General features: G+C 45.0%; 1 protein-coding gene across 1 annotated transcript; it reads left to right on the top strand.

Moving 5' to 3' along the window:
- The first annotated feature begins 3,963 nt into the window (after positions 1 to 3,963).
- LOC121540702 (dual specificity protein phosphatase 8-like) lies at positions 3,964 to 20,303 on the top strand. The gene is made up of 5 exons (XM_041849741.2): positions 3,964 to 4,734; positions 16,870 to 17,030; positions 17,172 to 17,331; positions 18,332 to 18,455; positions 18,836 to 20,303. Exons 1-5 carry the CDS (start codon positions 4,596 to 4,598, stop codon positions 20,025 to 20,027), a joined length of 1,776 nt encoding a protein of 591 aa, XP_041705675.1. The 5' UTR covers positions 3,964 to 4,595; the 3' UTR covers positions 20,028 to 20,303.
- The last annotated feature ends 699 nt before the right edge of the window (positions 20,304 to 21,002 follow it).

Below are 21,002 nucleotides of genomic sequence, written 5' to 3'. Positions count from 1 at the left end.
TCGCACACGCCTTTTCAGTTCTACCCACAAATTTTCAATAGGATTGAGGTCAGGGCTTTGTGATGGCCACTCCAATACCTTGACTTTGTTGTCCTTAAGCCATTTTGGCACAACTTTGGTAGTATGCTTGGGGTCATTGTCCATTTGGAAGACCCATTTGCGACCAAGCTTTAACTTCCTGACTGATGTCAATATATCCACATAATTTTCCTTCCTCATGATGCCATCTATTTTGTGATGTGCACCAGTCCCTCCTGCAGCAAAGCACCCCCACAGCATGATGCTGCTACCCCGTGCTTCACGGTTGGGATGGTGTTCTTCGGCTTGCAAGCTCCCCCTTTTTCCTCCAAACATAACAATGGTCATTATGGCCAAACAGTTCTATTTTTGTTTCATCAGACCAGAGGACATTTCTCCAAAAAGTACGATCTTTGTCCCCATGTGCAGTTGCAAACCGTAGTCTGGCTTTTTTATGGCGGTTTTGGAGCAGTGGCTTCTTCCTTTCTGAGCGGCCTTTCAGGTTATGTCTATATAGGACTCTTTTTACTGTGGATATAGATAATTTTGTACCTGTTTCTTCACAAGGTCCTTTGCTATTGTTCTGGGATTGATTTGCACTTTTCGCACCAAAGTACGTTCATCTCTAAGAGACAGAACACGTCTCCTTCCTGAGTGGTATGACGGCTGCGTTGTCCCATGGTGTTTACACTTGCGTACTATTGTTTGTACAGATGAACGTGGTACCTTCAGGCGTTTGGATATTGCTCCCAAGGATGAACCAGACTTGTGGAGGTCTACCATTTTTTTGCTGAGGTCTTTTGATTTTCCCATGATGTCAAGCAAAGAGGCGCTGAGTTTGAAGGTAGGCCTTGAAATACATCCACAGGTACACCTCCAATTGACTCAAATGATGTTAATTAGCCTATCAGAAGCTTCTAAAGCCATGACATTTTCTGGAATTTTCCAAGCTGTTTAAAGGCACAGTCAACTTAGTGTATGTAAACTTCTGACCCACTGGAATTGTGATACAGTGAATTATAAGTGAAATAATCTGTCTGTAAACAATTGTTTAGAAAAATGACTTGTGTCATGCACAAAGTAGATGTCCTAACCGACTTGCCAAAACTATAGTTTGTTAACAAGACATTTGTGGAGTGGTTGAAAAACTAGTTTTAATGACTCCAACCTAAGTGTATGTAAACTTCCGACTTCAACTGTATGTGGATATACCCTGGGATTCCATAGAACACTTCTAAACCTTTATACTGTAGCCTACAGGTTTTTGTGCTCTATGTTGTCATATGTCTTGTATGTACCATTCTTCACCATACATTAAGTTCCCTCCCAGGAAATAAGAGTTATTTGAATTGAATTGAATACTCACACACTCTAATACCAACCGTATACTGCACAACACACAAATACAATGCCTTCAGAAAGTATTCATACAGTGCCTTCAGAAAGTATTCATACCCCTTGACTTAATCCACATTTTGTTGTGTTATAGCTTGAATTCAAAATGGAATTTTTTTTAATACAAAAAATCCCATAATACCCCATTATGACAAAGTGAAAACGTGTTTAGATATTTTTGCTAATTTATTGAAATTGAAATACAGAAATAGCTAATTTACATACTGTAAGTATTCACACCCCTGAGTCAATACTTTGTAGAAGCACCTTTGGCAGTGATTACAGCTGTGAGTCTTTTTGGGTACGTCTCTAAGAGGTTTGCACACCTGGTTGTACAATATTTGCCCATTACTCTTTTTTAAATTCTACAAGCTCTGTCAAGTTGATTGTTGATCATTGCTAGACAGCCATTTTCAAGTCTTGCCATAGATTTTCAAGACGATTTATTTCCAAAAAATTTAACAAGGCCACTCAGGAACATTCAATGTCGTCTTGGTAAGCAACTCCAGTGTAGATTTGGCCTTGTGGTTTTAGGTTATTGTCCTGCAGAAAGGTGAATTCATCTCCCAGTGTCTGTTGGAAAGCAGACTGAACCAGGTCTTTCTCTAGGATTGTGCCTGTTCGTATAGCTGTATTCCATTAATTTTTATCCTAAAAAAACTCCCTAGTCCTTGCCGATGACAAGCATACCTATAACATGATGCAGCTACCACCATGCTTGAAAATACCATGCTTGAGTGGTACTCAGTGATGTGTTGTGTTGGATTTTCCCCAAACATAACGCTTTGTATTCAGGACAAAGTTCATTTCTTTGCCACATTTTTTACAGTATTACTTAAGTGCCTTGTTGCAAACTGGATGCATGTTTTGGAATATTTTTTATTCTGTACAGGCTTCCTTCTTTTCACTCTGTCATTTAGGTTAGTATTGTAGAGTAACTACAATGTTTTTGATCCATCCTCAGTTCTCTCCTATCACAGCCATTCAACTCTGTAACTGTTTTAAAGTCACCATTGGCCTCATGGTGAAATCCCTGAGCGGTTTCTTCCTCTCCGGCAACTGAGTTAGGAAGGACGCCTGTATCTTTATAGTGACTGGGTGTATTGATACACCACCCAAAGTGTAATTAATAACTTCACCATGCTCAAAGGGATATTCAGCGTCTGCTTATAAGATTTGTAAACATCTACCAATCGGTGCCCTTCTTTGCGAGGCATTGAAAAATCTCCATGGTCTTTGTAGTTGAATATGTGCTTGAAATTCACTACTCGATTGAGGGACCTTACAGATAATTGTATGTGTGGGGTACCGAGATGGGGTACTCATAAAATAATCATGTTAACGACTATTATTGAACACAGAATGAGTCCATGCAACTTATTATGTGATTTATTAAGCACTTGTTTTACTCCTGAACTTATTTAGGCTTGCCATAACAAAGGGGTTGAATACTTATTGACTAAATACATTTCAGCTTTACATTTTACTAAAATGTGCTAGAAAAAAATCCACTTCAGATCAGTGACACAAAATCTCAATTTAATCTATTTTACATTCAGGCTGTAACACAACAAAATGTGGAAAAAGTAAAGGGGTGTGAATACTTTCTGAAGGCACTGTAAGCGCATACACATTCTCTCAAGCACACAAATATAGTTTGATACATTCACACTCAAATGTGATACACAACACACACACACACACTTGTTGTTCAGTTTGAACACTATCTAATGATAGACATACTGGTACACACACATTGTTCAGTACATGCACGTTCTAAAACTCACAGTGTTTAATTAACATCCCTTCTCCACACTCACACACACACACACACACACACACACACACACACACACTGCACATCAGGAAACATAAACCTATTTAATTAAACACACATAGACATTGAGTGTGTGTCTTGCAAAGGCAGAGAGAGTGATGTGTTTCAGAGGGAGAGATGTCTTCTACTTGTTGTATACACACACTGCACATTATAAATCACACACTATTTAATTAAACACAAACACACAGAGACGCAGTGTGTATCTTGCTAAAACCCATAGAGCGGTAGTTGCCGTCTCCCTGCTCCAGCTCACTAGGCCCCTGAGGTGACCACATATTTGTGGTCCTCTGTAGCTCAGCTGGTAGAGCACGGCGCTTGTAACGCCAAGGTAGTGGGTTCGATCCCCGGGACCACCCATACACAAAAAATGTATGCACGCATGACTGTAAGTCGCTTTGGATAAAAGCGTCTGCTAAATGGTATATTATTTATTTATTTTTTATTTGTCTGGTGAGTAAGGAATGCGGTTACATGCCTTAGACATTAGCTATGACGGAGCGCTGGTTCCACAAGAGAGGGAGGGAGTGAGGGAGGAAGAGTGGGAGGGGAGGGGAGGGGAGGGGGGGTCAGAGTCTGAGCTCACGGCAAGTGAGCTCATTCACCCACCCCCCGGGCGAGCGAGCGTCATCCTCTACACAGAGGAGAGGGAGGGGGAGAAGTGTGAGCGAATGAGAGACGGGGAGAGCGAAACAGCACAACAATAGGGTACTGCTCTTCTGGCTGTGGGCTCACACACACGGAGAGAAGGCACGGAGAGACACACTCAGTAGCAGCTGCAGGCATACAGCACAGACAGACAGACAGACAGACAGACAGACAGACAGACAGACAGACAGACAGACAGACAGACAGACAGACAGACACATGTACACTCTTTCCTCTTTCTTCTCTCCATAGTTATTCCTTTCATTATTCCTCAAAATACTGCTGGACCTCTATGGCTTTGGTAGATATTATAGGAAAAATATAATTCTTGCTGGATTTGAACTGAATGAGTTCCAGAACTGGCTTGTGTAACTTTTGGGCAGTACATCTACAGATGTTTGGGAGTAGCTTGCTTTCTGTAAGTGGGTTCCGTCCGTTCTCTTGAGTTTGGGGACTAAGGTTCCCTCATTGGACTTTGGGATCTGAGTTGGGACTTGAACTTGGCCACCACCAGTGGGAGTAGTGACGACTCTGGACTTTGTAGTGTGGGATTTTGGACCTGACCGGCTTTCCGTCTGAAGTTTTTCGGAACAAGTGATTTGTTTGTTTATCCATTCTGCTAACTTTTTCCCGTGGGACTCCCTTGGTCTGGACGTCAGTCAGTGTGTTCCAGATCTGAGTGCACCAGAACGCGTGTATGTTGAGCGTGTTGAGGGTGATGCCTCTGGACGTGGTCATAGCCCCGGCTGAGGACTGTTTCTGGCCTGTCCTGCAGGAGTCAGACAGGAGGCTGAAGATCAGAGTCCGCAGGACCAAGGAGGGGAGGGAGCTACGAGGTGTGTACTGACCCAGGCTGGGGGGGGGGGTGTCAATAGGATAGAAAGAGATGACTGAGAAAGAGAGAGAGAGAGCTCAGCGCTGCAGTACACTGTAAAACATTTCCTGTAAAATTTACAATAAGTTACTGGCAGCAATTGGCCAGTAAGTTACTGTAATTTATTTTACAGTACAGCTACTGTAATCCATTTTACAGTACCAACAATTTGATTATAATCGAATTTACAGTATTCACGGTAACTTGATGCCAGAGCAGAGCCGCTACACCTCTGACCTTTTTCCTACATACATTTAATTGTTAGGGAACTACTGCCAAATAACACTTACATTGGTACAGGACTCTAACTAACGGGTGCAACAAATATATCCTCTTACAAGGCAAGCCTTAAAATATGTTAATGAGCCAGCAATTCTTTCTCCTCCCACAATATTTCTCAACAACGCACCCTAATTTACAGTATGCTGCAGTAAATATATATAGCAAAACAGTACTTTATTGTTGAATTGTTCAAAAATAAAATCAGCAACTGCTAATAGTGAATATTTAATTAGATATTACATTATACCAACTGATATTTGGTGTTTTACATCACTTTCACTTTAGGCCTTAACAAAGGCTTCTAAACTGACAGTGATTACAGGGCAAAACATATCAAAGGGACATGGCTAGCCACTCAACCATCAAAGGTTTGCGACTTGCTCCCATTCTGATCTGTTCCCTATATAAGTTTAATTGGTAGGGAAATACAACCACATATCACTTAAATTGGTACAGTACTCTCACTAACAGGCGCAACAAAAATAGCCAATTACAAGACATGCCTAAAAATATGTTAATGAGTGAGAAACAACAATACCATGCACTAGAGTTCAAAAGGTTTTTGGCACTCCAAAATTGCAGTATGATACTGTATTCTGAATTACAGTAAATCACTGGCAGTAATTGGCCAGTAAGTTACTGTAGAGTTTCAGGACATGGTATTTAGAATTCCTAAAATACAGTATATTACTGTATTCTGCAGGGTACAGCATTGTCACTCACGGGTGCAATAAATAAAGTCTCTTACAAGGCACGGTTAAAAATATGTTAATGACCCATAGACTCTTTCCCCGCCCACAACATTTTCCCACAATGCACAATAATAAATACTGTAAAACACATGTACAGTATTTTACTGTACGTTCTACAGTAAGCTACTGTATTCAGTTTATACAGTATCATACTGTTGATTAATAGAGTAAGTTACTGATAAAATTACAAAAACAGCTAACAGTGTAAGACAGTGCTCACGCTCTCCGCCTGTGGTCATTGACATGTAAAACTATCACAAAGGCCAATTTCTCTTGCACTCTGTCGCTCTCTCTCTCTGGTTCTCCCACTCTATTTATTTTCTCTCTTTCTCTCTCTTCTGCATCGGCAGTGTGTGAAGCCAGGTGTTCTATGTTACACCTTTCACACAGCAGAAGACAATGGAGAGGTGTCACTATGCATGTGTTCAATTTTCTAAATGTGTGCGCTGCACAGTGTGCACTGATATACTGTACAGTTTGTGTATTTCCAACATAAAGTGTGTGTGTATGTCTAGCTATGTATACACAGCAAATTATCCAGTGTTAAATCAACACTGACAGTGTTGATGTTATTACACTTTGTCAGTGTTAGGGAATTAACACTTATTGTTACACAATAACACCTCATATAGTATTTTTAACCATTACACAATGATACCTATATCGCTTGACAAGGTCAATCAGTGTTGGGTTTGGGACATTACAATAATATAATAATAATGTCCTCATTGCAACATGCTCTTACATAAGTATTTTCAAAGAATTCAGAACTGGTAGCAGAAATGCTAAAACATTAGTCACATAACCATAAACCACTTAAACTGGTACAACACTTCAACTCATGGGTGGCCAAAAATAAAATGTTGAAAGCCACGCCCACACCAAGCCACGCCTCCAATATAATTTCCCACTGTGCCTTGCCTTTTCGAGTAAATTTTGAGTTACTACCCATGACTGTGTTAGTGACAGAGACATGGTTGTTTTATTTGTTCATTTTCAGTCCTGTGGAAGAACGCTACCGTTAAAATTCTAAGGCCTTACTTTGATGGCCAAGTTTAACCGTAACACAGTGATGTTAAGAACCTACTGGTTTACGGGTCTCCATCAGGCCTTCAAGTCACATTATGCTGGCTTGCAAAGTGATGTGTGGTTCCTATTGGAATCCAGTCAGAGTTAGGATATCCAACAGTTGGAATTTGTGTTCACCTGCATCCAAAATGACTGTCAGGATTAGGGAAAATAATGATGGAGACTACCTAAACCATTTAAACTGGAAAAACAATTTCAGTAATGGGTGCAATAAATCTAACTAACTGATTGGATTAGTTTAGAAAAATGTATGTTATTTATCTTTGTGTAGAATAAGATTAATCAGTCAAACAATGAACATGCAAAAACCCAGATATTAAAAACAATCCTAAAAAGTCTAGCTGCAGTAGAGCATGCTGGGAAATATGATAATGATGGGCGTGGTTTTGATGGGAAGGTTTAACACTCCACAGAGTAAAAGTGACACAATCACACGCTCACACTCAGCGCTGGTTATTAACACCAATACTGGGGTTCTTTTACACCACTGAGTGTTTCACTCTTAGAGAGCTAATTTAACTCCTGAAACAACACTATAAATATTACACTTGAAAATCAACACTAGGTAACACTGGCCAATGTGTATAGATGTGCTGTAGAGTGCGTATACTGCATCAGAGTATGGTATGCATGTGTTTCAGTGCAGTGAGCTGGTTCAGTGCAGTTAGCCCAACACCTGGTCCTGTTCACACTGCACTTTGCGTGCTCGTATGCGTGTGTTCACACCACAGCTTCAAGGCAGATTAGCCCAGAGAGAGACAAAATCACACGTTTGTCGTCATCTGTTGAGAATAGAGGTGTTGTTAGTGTCATAGTGGTTATTTTTAGATTAGATCAGGAGGTTAGCTGCCTAGCGGCTACAGACCAGCCTCACTACTTACACAATTCAGTTTTTAGCTGCCATGTATACTGAAATAAAACTCAACTCAACTAAAAAAGATCTGTTATTCACATGCTAACGCTACCATAATAACATATGGATCTCTGTTAGCCACATGCTAACGCTACCATACTGACATATCCTCCCGAGTGGCGCAGTGGTCTAAGGCGCAGTGGTCCTGCTTCGAATCCAGGCTCTGCTGTAGCCGGCCGCAGCCGGGAGACCAATGGGGCGGCGCACAATTGGCCCAGCGTCGTCCAGGGTAGGGGAGGGAATGGCAGGCAGGGAGGTAGCTCAGTTGATAGAGCATGGTGTTTGCAACGCCAGGGTTGTGGGTTCGTTTCCCACGGGGGGCCAGTATGAAAATAATAATGTATGCACTAACTGTAAGTCGCTCTGGATAAGAGTGTCTGCTAAATGACGTAAATGTAAATGTAGATCTCTGTTAGCCACATGCTAAAGCTACCATAACATAAGCATAGCACAAACAGATACTGGTTGCCTTTCAAGCCTCTATATTGCAATTGTGTTGTTCTTTGTGACATGCTGATCTAGTGGCTATCCTCAGGCCCCCTGCTGCTGTAGCAGACTCTTTGTGGAGCAGAGTGGAGTGGGGCATGTGTGCAATGATGTCATAGCGGTGGGGGAGACACATTGAAATGCTAATGTCCCCTACAGAGCACAGGGGACAGCTGGAGGGGCACAGAGGATGGTGTCATGTCTCTCCCATATGAACGATAGAAGAGAGGGATGGAGGGAGGGCAGTCATTCAGGCAAATCAATGCCCCCAGGATGGAGAAGGGAGGGGGAGTGTGTGTGTGTGTGTGTGTGCGTGTGTGCGTGTGTGTGTGTGCGTTGCATGTGTGTGTTCCCCTCCATTAAGGCATAATGCAGCTGAAAGCCTTTCACACACACACACACACACACAAACACACAAACACAAACACACACACACACAAACACACAGAGAGGGGTCTGGGATTGAGGGCCAGTCAATAGTACCAATAGCGTAATGTAACAGAGAGGCTCTCTCTCTCTTTCTCCCTCTCTGTTCAGTCAATAGCTCAGTGATTTCAGGCCATACAAACAGACATCATATCATAACTCACCAATTCACCAGAAGACAGACTGTTTGTAGTAACGGAGGATGTGATTTGTGTTGGTGAAAAGGCATTTGTGCTGCTTTCCAAATTATGGCAACACACAAGCCATGTGTTTTCTGTGTTGAAAAGTTATCCTTTGTCCCCATGAACTTGCTACAAGCTTTCCATTTCTTTCTACAGTACATCGATATATGTTGATATACACTTATAAACATGTATTTCTCTATGAAATTCATTCATATGTAGAGCATCTTTAGATTGTATTGATTTGTGTACATTACCCTACTTCTCCCCATTGAGTGATTTGTGTACATTACCCTACTTCTCCCCATTGAGTGATTTGTGTACATTACCATACTTCTCCCCATTGAGTGATTTGTGTACATTACCCTACTTCTCCCCATTGAGTGATTTGTGTACATTACCCTACTTCTCCCCATTGAGTGATTTGTGTACATTACCCTACTTCTCCCCATTGAGTGATGTGTGTTCATTACCCTACTTGAGTGCCCTATGGAGAGAGAGAGAGAGAGAGAGAGAGAGAGAGAGAGAGAGAGAGAGAGAGAGAGAGAGAGAGAGAGAGAGAGAGAGAGAGAGAGAGAGAGAGAGAGAGAGAGAGAGAGAGAGAGAGAGAGAGAGAGAGAGAGAGAGAGAGAGAGAGAGAGAGAGAGAGAGAGAGAGAGAGAGAGAGAGAATTCAGTAAATGAGGAGATAAAAAAATGCATTATATAAGCAGTGGAGTGTTGGGACAGTGGAGATGGGATGTGGGAAGGGGAAATAGGAAGTCCGCGCTGGCTGGTGGGCCCATTATGACACCCTTTTTCCAGTGAGTTGGCTACCATGCATAGACTGAAAGGTGGATGGCTACTCAACAGCCAGGGTCAGTTTGGCTATTCAGTTCATAATGGTGATGGTGAGACTGTGGGGAATGGGCAAATGGTCCTAGAACAGTTGTTTTGAAACAGAACAGGCTTTTTTCAGTTTGAGCTGCACTTGGTTGACCCAACTGCAGGCATTGGGTCACTTAGTTGGGTTGTTTTCTTTAAAAACTACTGGGTTATTGATACTGGGTGCTGGGCTATAGACAGGTTGGTTGTTTAGCAACAAAACCAGAGTGTGCGCAACTAGGGGGCAAAACAGACGGGGTTGGCTTAGATTATTGACCACATGCAAGCTATATTTAGTCTCCAATGTTTATTGAAAACATAAATACATTTGCACAATGAGCACTTGTTGTCTCTCACATACAGTGAAGGAAAAAAAAAGTTTTTGATCCCCTGCTGATTTTGTACATTTGCCCACTGACAAAGAAATTATCAGTCTATCATTTTAATGGTAGGTTTATTTGAACAGTGAGAGACAGAATAACAACAAAAAAATCCAGAAAAACGCATGTCAAAAATGTTATAAATTGATTAGCATTTTAATGAGGGAAATAAGTATTTGACCCCCTCTCAATCAGAAAGATTTCTGGCTCCCAGGTGTCTTTTTATACAGGTAACGAGCTGAGATTAGGAGCACACTCTTAAAGGGAGTGCTCCTAATCTCAGTTTGTTACTTGTATAAAAGACAGCTGTCCACAGAAGCAATCAATCAATCAGATTCCAAACTCTCCACCATGGCCAAGACCAAAGAGCTCTCCAAGGATGTCAGGGACAAGATTGTAGACCTACACAAGGCTGGAATGGGCTACAAGACCATCGCCAAGCAGCTTGGTGAGAAGGTGACAACAGTTGGTGCGATTATTCGCAAATGGAAGAAACACAAAATAACTGTCAATCTCCCTCGGCCTGGGGCTCCATGCAAGAGCTCACCTCGTGGAGTTGCAATGATCATGAGAACGGTGAGGAATCAGCCCAGAACTACACGGGAGGATCTTGTCAATCCTGCAGTGCCCGCAAGGTCCGTCTGCTCAAGAAAGCACACATACATGCCCGTCTGAAGTTTGCCAATGAACATCTGAATGATTCAGAGGAGAACTGGGTAAAAGTGTTGTGGTCAGATGAGACCAAAATGGAGCTCTTTGGCATCAACTCAACTCGCCGTGTTTGGAGGAGAAGGAATTCTGCCTATGACCCCAAGAACACCATCCCCACCGTCAAACATGGAGGTGGAAACATTATGCTTTGGGAGTGTTTTTCTGCTAAGGGGACAGGACAACTACACCGCATCAAAGGGACGATGGACGGGGCCATGTATCGTCAAATCTTGGGTGAGAACCTCCTTCCCTCAGCCAGGGCATTGAAAATGGGTCGTGGATGGGTATTCCAGCATGACAATGACCCAAAACACACGGCCAAGGCAACAAAGGAGTGGCTCAAGAAGAAGCACATTAAGGTCTTGGAGTGGCCTAGCCAGTTTCCAGACCTTAATCCCATAGAAAATCTGTGGAGGGAGCTGAAGGTTCGAGTTGCCAAACGTCAGCCTCAAAACATTAATTTGGAGATCTGCAAAGAGGAGTGGGACAAAATCCCTCCTGAGATGTGTGCAAACCTGGTGGCCAACTACAAGAAACGTCTGACCTCTGTGATTGCCAACAAGGGTTTTGCCACCAAGTACTTAGTCATGTTTTGCAGAGGGGTCAAATACTTATTTCCCTCATTAAAATGCAAATCAATTTATAACAATTTTGACATGTGTTTTTCTGGATTTTTTTGTTGTTATTCTGTCTCTCACTGTTCAAATAAACCTACCATTAAAATTATAGACTGATCATTTCTTTGTCAGTGGGCAAACATACAAAATCAGCAGGGGATCAAATACTTTTTTCCCACACTGTACATTGTTACAGTTGTTGGTTAGCTAGCTAGCAAATTTGAGCCATATTAGCATTGACATGACATCAGTCAAAAGACCTCAAAACAAGACATGGTATCAAGAACAAGATGAAACGAGCTTAAACGAGCCACAAATGATTCCCCACATGGCAGTTTCTTGTCATTCTGGCCATCCAGAATCCCAACAACACACTGACTTCTGCCCCATTGAAGCGTGCACATCGTTTTCGTGACGTTGTCAGCTAATCCGTCTATCGTTGCTGGGTTGTTGAGATACGACCCAGCGGGTCAGATCAGAAGACTGGAGTCGTAGTTTAGTAGGGGTGTGGCATTCAGATAGTTTTTTTTAGCCACCCATGAGATTAAATGTTATTCCTGTTCTGTTGCATAGTTATCACATGTTAAGGTTGAAGATTAACATTTCTGTAGCCTCAATGACGCTTACAGAAATGTATGAGTTTCCTAAAAACTCATGAAAATCCACTTGTTGGGATACAATTAGGCGTATACCTTATTAAGCAATAAGGTATATCAATAATTAGATTTTTTTCTTTAAGGATTTTTTTTATTGACTTACTAACAGACTAATGTACATTTACACATTATAAATAAGCGGTGTCAACAAATGTCGGCACGTGCATCCAAACCAGCAAGTCTGTGGAGGTCTGCAGGGCTTCAATGTCGTTGGGGGGGTGAGCCAGAGCCAGAGCTTGGTGGAGTCGCGTATTGAAAAGGGGTTCTGACTCCCCCTGTACAGCGCCAGTGTTCTTGGCAAGACCTCCCCTGCTGGCAGGCACAGGATACTGAGGGGGGGCTTCCTTGCATTGGTCTCTAGTGGCAGTGGTCTCCGACTGTAGTCCCGGACACACCACAGCCACTGGTCGGGAGGGGCTCTTGGGTGGCCATCCAGGATGTATCTCTGCACCGGCTTGGCCGAGCAGGATGGACCAAACTGTGCAAGATGTTGGCGCAATGTACCCATTTATGCCCAACCCTACACAGAGGATCAAGAAGGAGCTGTTTGACAAGGCCACATTTGAACACGCACATATCACAACAAATACTCTGGTTTTCAAAGTAAAAAATGGATTGTGCTCAGGTGTGTGACCCCCGGACAACACTGCATTTTTCCCCTCTGGTTGCCTGCCAGAGGTAAGGATTAGTGATTGGGTTAGGCGATGCCCCTTCCCTTCCCCCAACAACACAGCCTGGAGCCCAGTCCATTAGAAAGCCGCATCGCACTGCTCCAACCACCAGGTGGTGTAAGGATCTCTCCCTCCATCATCTTCTTTGCCTGTAGTAGCATCAAACACAAAGGAGAGAGAAAAACATGACAAACGTCAATAATACATTTTCAAGTGTCATGATCAGGGTCAGGGTTAGAATCAGGGTTAGGGCCAGGGTTAGAATCAGGGTTAGGGCCAGGGTTAGAATCAGGGTTAGAATCATGGTTAGGGCCAGGGTTAGAATCAGGGTTAGGGTCATGGTTAGAATCAGGGTTAGGGCCAGGGTTAGAATCAGGGTTAGAATCATGGTTAGGGCCAGGGTTAGAATCAGGATTAGGGTCATGGTTAGAATCAGGGTTAGGGCCAGGGTTAGGATCAGGGTTAGGGTCATGGTTAGAATCAGGGTTATGGCCAGGGTTAGGATCAGGGTTAGGGCCAGGGTTAAGCGACGCCCATTCCCATTCCCCGCTCAAAAAATGAGATGTTATTGGCCACCCATGAGAGTAAATGTCCTTATATATATAATATATAAAATATTACTCTCATGGGTGGCTAATAACATCCAGCTGAAAGCCAAGTCCCTAATAAGCCACGCCTCCTGAAAATAACCTAAGGATGACGTTAAAAAAGACCCAGCTTCTAGGTCAACCAAGCATGAGAGTAAAAAATACCCAACTGATGGTCCTGTGTAGCTCAGTTGGTAGAGCATGGCATTTGCAACGCCAGGGTTGTGGGTTTGATTCCCACAGGGGGCCAGTATGAAAAAAAAATGTATGCACTCACTAACTGTAAGTCGCTCTGGATAAGAGCATCTGCTAAATGACTAAAATGTAAAATGATGGTTACAATAACCCATGTTTGGGTAATCCCAACAACCCAACTTGTTGGTGTATTCAAGCAACCTAACTGGCTGGGTCGAAATAACCCAAATTGGGTTGTTTTTAGCCCATCCTTTTTGTTTGTGGGGTACATCCTAAATGGCACCATATTCCCTATGTAGTGCACTACTTTTGACCAGAATCCTATGGGCCCTGTTCAGAAGTAGTGCACTACATAGGTAATAGGGTACCATTTGGGGCGCAGATCTCTGACTGTGTTTGGTCATAAGACTGAAGGTGATCTCAGCGCTTACAGACAGTTGACTTTCTGATGTCATCTCATCAGACAGCTGGGCCTCAGTATGTCACAGGGTATTTTCAGTGATGTGTGTGTGTGTGTTTGGATTGAAATGGAGAGATGTGTCATCCGGTGCTTTTGGGGGATGTGAGTGCATGTCTCTCTGGCACATCATCAGGTACTTTCTGAGTGTGAGTGTGTATGAGGGCACGGTATATGTGTGTGTGCTTGGTGGGTTTTTCCATAGTGACAGCACCCCGGGGACAACAGACTCAATGGTCGGCCACATCATCCCGTGTTTGTTGCCATAGCAACGTTAACTCTGAAGGCCAGGTGACCAGCGACGGTGACAGGGAGATTGTGTGTTATCAGTGGTGACTAAGAACACAGCACAGGACCACTGTAAACCTTTGGACAGCCCAGTGGTGTGTGTGATGATGGGTGTTGACCCAATGTTACTGAAACGTTATAGCCCTCAATAGACCCATGCAGGCACACAATCCTGACTTCTCATCTCTGCTCTCTGTACCTGAGGAGAAGAAGGGGTAGATTGTTTTGCACAAAGGCAGCATTATCTGGTGAACACCTGCTGGAGCTTCTCAGAATATCCCATGCTGAGCCTATCCTCTCAATAACTCTCCTGTAATGAAAAGGGAAATGTAACTTAAGTGACGTGTGTGTCGTGTCCCGAGTGGCGCAGTGGTCTAAGGCACTGCATCGCAGTGCTAGCTGTGCCACTAGAGATCCTGGTTCGAATCCAGGCCGCAACCGGGAGACCAATGGGGCGGCGCACAATTGGCCCAGCGTCGTCCAGGGTAGGGGAGGGAATGGCAGGCAGGGAGGTAGCTCAGTTGATAGAGCATGGTGTTTGCAACGCCAGGGTTGTGGGTTCGTTTCCCACGGGGGGCCAGTATGAAAATAATAATGTAAGTCGCTCTGGATAAGAGCGTCAGCTAAATGACGTAAATGTAAATGTGTCCTGTTTATGTAGCGTTGTCCAGGAATACACTCCTTCCTCAGTCAGAGAGGGAGAGAGCATGCCAACACACAACCTTCCTTCCTTCCTTCCATCCAGTGTGTGAATGAAGACCTTTACATATGGAGGAAGGGTTTTGAATGAGGAACATTACAGGAGTTATTATATCATAGACTCCTGCTGAAACAAAGTGTGCTAATTGAGGAAAGAGGGACTCCCTTAGTAGTAACAAGAGCGCACTCTTTCTGTCTCTCTCTTTCGCTCTCTTTCTTCATTTATTTATTTCTCTCTTTCTCTCTTTCTCTTCCTGTCTGCTGCATGTGGAGAGGTGATGTCATCTTTCTGCCGGTTACCATTAATAGCTGGATACAGGCAGGCCCTCCTCTCCTCCTCTCCTCTCTCCTCCTCTGCTCTCTCCTCCTCTGCTCTCTGGTCTTAAAGGGAAAGGCACCAGATATAGCCCTCTGTCTGTCTGTCTGTCTTTTGTCTGTCTGTCTGTCTGTCTGTCTGTCTGTCTTTCTGTCTATCTGTCTGTGGGTCCGAATACACTCTGCTCTTGCAGACTCCACCATGAACCATATTCAGCCCAGCTCAGCTCTGCCGTTCAGACTCACATCCACTAGGTTAAACTGAGGTTACAGGACCAGTTATATATGGCTACCAACTGAGGTTACAGGACCAGTTATATATTACTAGCAAAGTGTTTACTTACAGCTTTGTGTGTGTGGAGTTAAAGGGTGTTGTGTTGTAGCCTGGTGTGTGTTACACTGTTAGGCTATGTCATGTCATGTCCTGTGCTGTGTGTGCTAGTTTAGCAGGGTGATGTCATGTCTTTGAGTGTGTGTCTTTGGGTGTGTGTGTGTCTGTGGGTGTGTGTGTGTGTGTGTGGCAGTAGCCCAGATAGGGTCAGGCAGGGCTGAACCTAGATTAGGTTCTAATCCTTCTGCTGGGGCTCAGGGTTTCCTTGAAGCACTCCTTCTTCCCCCTCTTCCCTCCCTCCTTTCCTTGCTTGGCGAGGTCATTCGCTCTCCCCCTTTCCTCTCCTCTTTCCTCCAGCCAGAAGTTATACAACCATGGTAATGCAGAGTAATGCAGAGTAATGCAGAGGAATGATGAGTGAGTGTGTGTTTGTACGTGTGTGAGTCAGACTTAGAAAGGGAGCAAATGTGTATTATGTCTTTGTGTTGTTTTGCGTGCTGCTGTATGAACGCCTGTGGTTAGTGTATGTTTGCGTACTGCACGTCGTGTGTGAGCTGCGCGTGCATGTGTGTGTAGGCTGTGTGTATGCGCGCGTGTGCGTGTACTGCGCGGTTGTCAGGGGCACGTTACTGGGCCTCTGGGCTGGCCCTGCACCTGTGGCCTCTCACATTCCCCAGCCCTGACGCAATGCTCTGCTACAGGACATGAGCTCATGCAGGAAACAGAGCCACACACACACACACACACAGTCTTTAACACACGCAACATGCTGAAAGTGGAGCCGTCTGCACTTAAAGACACACATTCCTCACCGCCCAGCAGCCAAACTGTCTCCCAGAGAGCAGCAGAGAACGATTTCCTACTGAGCTGGGAGCAGAAACACTAACCCACATTCTAACTCCAACTGTTATGTATGTACACAGTTTGAAATGGTTCGGCCATGTTGTTGAAACACAAGTCTGTAATGTAAGAGGATTCAGTGCACAGTCAGGGAGATACTGTGTATTATAGAGAACATATGCAGCATAACACGGAAAATGTAACATCAAGCATGTTTCTGTGTTGGAGTTGTGAGTTCTGTATGTGCAACTTAACCATGAGCAGTGGCTCCCAAACGTTTGCTGAGTTGGGACGTGTTATTTATTTAGAGTATAACTGACCTTTCCTCCTCTCTGTCTCTCTCTCTTCCTCCTTTAGGGGGCTTTGCTGCGTTCTCCTCCTGTTTCCCCGGGCTTTGTGAGGGCAAGCCAGCTCTGCCTATGAGCATATCCCAGCCCTGCCTACCAGTAGCTAATGTAGGCCCCACACGCATCCTACCACACCTCTACCTGGGATCACAGAAAGACGTCCTCAACAAGGTGAGCCCGTAGCAGTCAAGGGGAAGTAGAGGGAATGTGAGAGGAAAGGAAGTACAATAAACCATTAGCTTTGTTGCATTTTTCTCTGTTATTGCCTTTTCTAACAGTCCCCTGTCTGCATCTCTCTACGTCTGTCTGTAGGACCTGATGGTTCAGAATGGAATCACATATGTGCTGAATGCCAGTAACACCTGCCCCAAGCCTGACTTCATCAGCGAGAGCCACTTCATGCGGATCCCTGTCAATGACAACTACTGTGAGAAACTACTGCCCTGGCTGGAGAAAACCAATGAATTCATCGGTAAGTCATGATTGTGTGTGTCTTTACATGTGCAGAGAATATAATATATACCATTTAGAAGACGCTTTTATCCGAAACGACTTAAACTCATGCATACTTAAAGGTTTTATATATGGGTGGTCCCGGGAATCGAACACACTTCCCTGGTGGTGCAAGCGCTATGCTCTACCAACCGAGCTACAGAGGACCGCATATATGCACGTATGTGCAGAATATGCACTAGTAATAGTAACCTGAGCAGGAGCAGTGTATGTCACACAACATAGTGAAACAGGCCTCATATTCAGTATATCACAATATCGTAATGTATAGCACCGTATCACCCTCCTTGTTTTCACAAGTGGTACACTCCCAAAGCGAGGTTAATCGTCATGACGACGACCCCCTGTGCTGAATAGGAAGAGGTGGTTTGTTTTCTATGGGTGTTCCATAGACTGGTTAGTTGTTTAGCAACAAAGCCGACGCGTGCGGAACTATGAGTCAAAACAGACGGGGTTGGCTTAGATTGTTACTAACATGTAAACTATATTTAGTCTCCAATGTTTATTGAAAACAGAAATAAAGTTGCACAATGAGCACTTGTTTCTCAAATACATTGTTACAGTTGTTAGTTAGCTAGCTAGCAAATTTGAGCCATATTAGCATAGACATGACATCAGTCAAAACACCTCAAAACAAGACATGGTATCAAGAACAAGATCAAACGAGCTGAAACGAGCCACTTACGATTCAACACATGACAGTTTCTTGTCATTGTTGCTAGCTATCTGGCTATCCAGAACCATAACAACCCACAGCCTTCTGCCCCTTTGAAGCACGTGCATCGTTTTCATGACGTTGTCAGCTAACCCGTCTATTCTCCCAGGAGACTCTATATTCTATCTATTCCTATTCGATGGGCGTTCCATTCTCCCAGGAGATTCTCTGTTCTATCCAATCCTGTTCCTGGGTTTGGGTACAGCTGTGTGTGTTCACACGTGTTTGTTCCCCCCTCCCACAGACAAAGCCAAGGTGTCAAACTGCAGAGTCATCGTGCACTGCCTGGCTGGAATCTCACGCTCGGCAACCATCGCCATCGCATACATCATGAAGACAATGCGCCTGTCATCGGATGACGCCTACAGGTACGCTCTCTCCCCAACGCTCCCGGCCAGCTGAGTTTAAGTTGCAGCATCTTTAAAAAGGTGACTCAGTGTTTAAGGAAACGCTAGACACTCATCTTAACCCCCCAGTTGCCAGAGGAACTAGTGTACAATAGGAACTAGTTGTGTTCTCTGGAGAACATTGCCTAGGATCATCTTTTGTGTGGCAGTTAGAAGTTCACACCAGTTCATTCGGGGGATAACCTGCTACTTAATTACAAGCAACCCAACAATAAATATTAGGTTTACACAGGAAGTAGCTTAGAATAACTTTACTAAATATTTGTATTGCTTTACTTTGCAACTGGAGCCCCAACTCTAACTGGAACTAACATTTTGCCCTCTTATTTCCCCTTGACCAGGTTTGTGAAGGACCGACGGCCTTCGATTTCGCCCAACTTCAACTTCCTGGGCCAGCTGCTGGAGTTTGAGAAGGGGCTGCGGCTCCTCCAGGCGCTGTCAGATGACAAGACCTCAGAGGGCAAAGGTCAATCCCAGGGCTCAGAGGTCAACTGGGTCAGCTCAGGGTCAGAAGTCAACGAGCCCCAGACCCCACCAGAACCGAAGCTCCCCTCGCCGACTTCTCTCCAGCAGGGCTTCAACGGCCTCCACCTGTCGGCCGAGCGCATCCTGGACACCAACCGGCTGAAGCGCTCCTTCTCCCTGGACATCAAGTCTGTCTACTCCCCCAGCAGCCCCCACTGCTCACGCCTGACAGCGCCCACACACTCCGAGGATGTGCCCAAGCTGTGTAAGCTGGACAGCCCCCCTGTCAATGATGTCTGCCCCCAGTTCTCCCCCGTCCCAGACAGCCCCAGCTCGGCCGAGTCGCCCTTCCCTTCCCCGGGGTGCGGCGGCAGCATCGGAGGTCTCGGCGTCGGGGGTCCCAGTGAGGGGTGCGTTCGTTCTGGAGGTCCATCATTGTCCAGGCCCAGGAGGAAAGCCAAGCACGGCCCTGGATCTGGGTCCACAGCCAGTTCCCCGGTACATCCCCAGTCCCTCAGTCTGACTCTGGGACGCTCCCTGCCCGTCCACAAGAGCCCCAGCCTGGAGGAGAACCTGAAGGGCTCCATGCGTCTCTCCCTGCCCACCATGGAGTCCGGGACAATGTGGACCAAACACAGAGACACAGTCCAGGCCACCACCCCAGTCACTCCCGTCACACCCACCGCCGACGCCCCCTGGTACTTTGGGGCTGATGAGGTAGGGGAAGGAGGGATGGAACTAGGTGGAGACGGAGGAGGAGGGGTGGAAGTGCGATTCGGAAGCAGTTCGGCGTACGTGGCGTTCGGGTGTAGCGAGGGGGTGCGGCTACGGGAGAAAGTGCAGCGGGACAAAACGGCATCGTCGTCATCAGTGCCATTGCAGAGGGACTCCTCAATGACCGTCGCCAACGGGACGGTCTCCAACGGCAACGAGAAGCAGTTCAAGCGACGCAGCTGTCAGATGGAATTTGAGGAGGGCATCTCCGATACGCGTTCCCGTGAGGAGCTAGGGAAGATGGGGAAGCAGTCCAGCTTCTCTGGGAGCATGGAGATCATCGAGGTGTCCTGACTAACCGCACTCCTGACCACAACCGGCCCACCCAGGGAGGAGGGAAAACGGACCTGAGGGAGGAGGGAGGAGGGAGGACAGAGGGGGGAAATGTACGCTCCCCACACAGACAGTGTTAAAGACTCAAACTCTGAGAAGACAGAAATGCCAGAGAGATTCTGGGAGTCTCTTATCTAGCTAGTGATCCTAGACTAGACATGGGGTTCAGCTGGCTGTTGATTTACTAGGTTACATTTACAGTACTATCAACCAAAGCTCTGAAGAGAACAACTATGGGATGGGGGGGGTATGGGGCACTGACATTGAACTAGTTCCTCTGTATGGTGTCAGTTAGAGAAATCTCAAACAACACCATATCACCCATATAGTGCACTACTTTTGACCAAAAGTCACCAAAAGTATAGTGCTATTTTGGTAATAGGGTGTCATTTGAGACATAGCCAAGCGCTTTCCTCCCAAAGACTTCAGCCCCAGAAAACCACAACCCCAGCATGGCTCAGTCTGCCCCTCCCTTCATTACAAAGACTTAGAAAGAGCTCTGTACCCCAGAAACCACCACAGCACAATGCAGAGAGAGACTATTCAGACTCTCCTAAGAGACTATACCGGTGGTACTGCATCAAAACAGTGATGGATCCTCCATGTTGGCGTGTCAGCCCATCATGGTTTACGAAGACTTTGCAGTTTTAAGAGGACTCATAGTGACCCATAAAGATGTGTCTGCTTTCTCTATTCCAGTGTTTAACAGTGTGACATGACTGAGGTTTGGGGCGGTGGGGAGGAAAGGGGTTAGGTCTAAGTTACGCCCTCCCTGTAGTGGAGTTCAGTACTCGCATGTCTCACTCCACATCCCCCATGAATACCCCTCCCCAGCCTCTACAGAGCATGCTCCAGGGTGGCTGGCGACAGACAGACAAATACTATAGATACTATATGAATATATATAGCGATTTTAATGGACTTTTAATCAACAAA

Source organism: Coregonus clupeaformis, chromosome 26, assembly GCF_020615455.1.
Source record: "Coregonus clupeaformis isolate EN_2021a chromosome 26, ASM2061545v1, whole genome shotgun sequence".
NCBI lineage: Eukaryota > Metazoa > Chordata > Actinopteri > Salmoniformes > Salmonidae > Coregonus > Coregonus clupeaformis.
Note: the sequence above shows the minus strand (reverse complement) of the source record. Positions and strands in the feature narration are given on the sequence as shown.

Bases quoted from the DNA above. Each gene is read 5' to 3' on its own strand.
- LOC121540702 (XM_041849741.2), top strand. From the start codon at position 4,596: ATGTTGAGCGTGTTGAGGGTGATGCCTCTGGACGTGGTCATAGCCCCG. The intron at 17,031-17,171 runs GTGAGCCCGTAG...GTCTGTCTGTAG, and splicing joins AGAAAGACGTCCTCAACAAG to GACCTGATGGTTCAGAATGG. The intron at 18,456-18,835 runs GTACGCTCTCTC...CCCCTTGACCAG, and splicing joins TCATCGGATGACGCCTACAG to GTTTGTGAAGGACCGACGGC.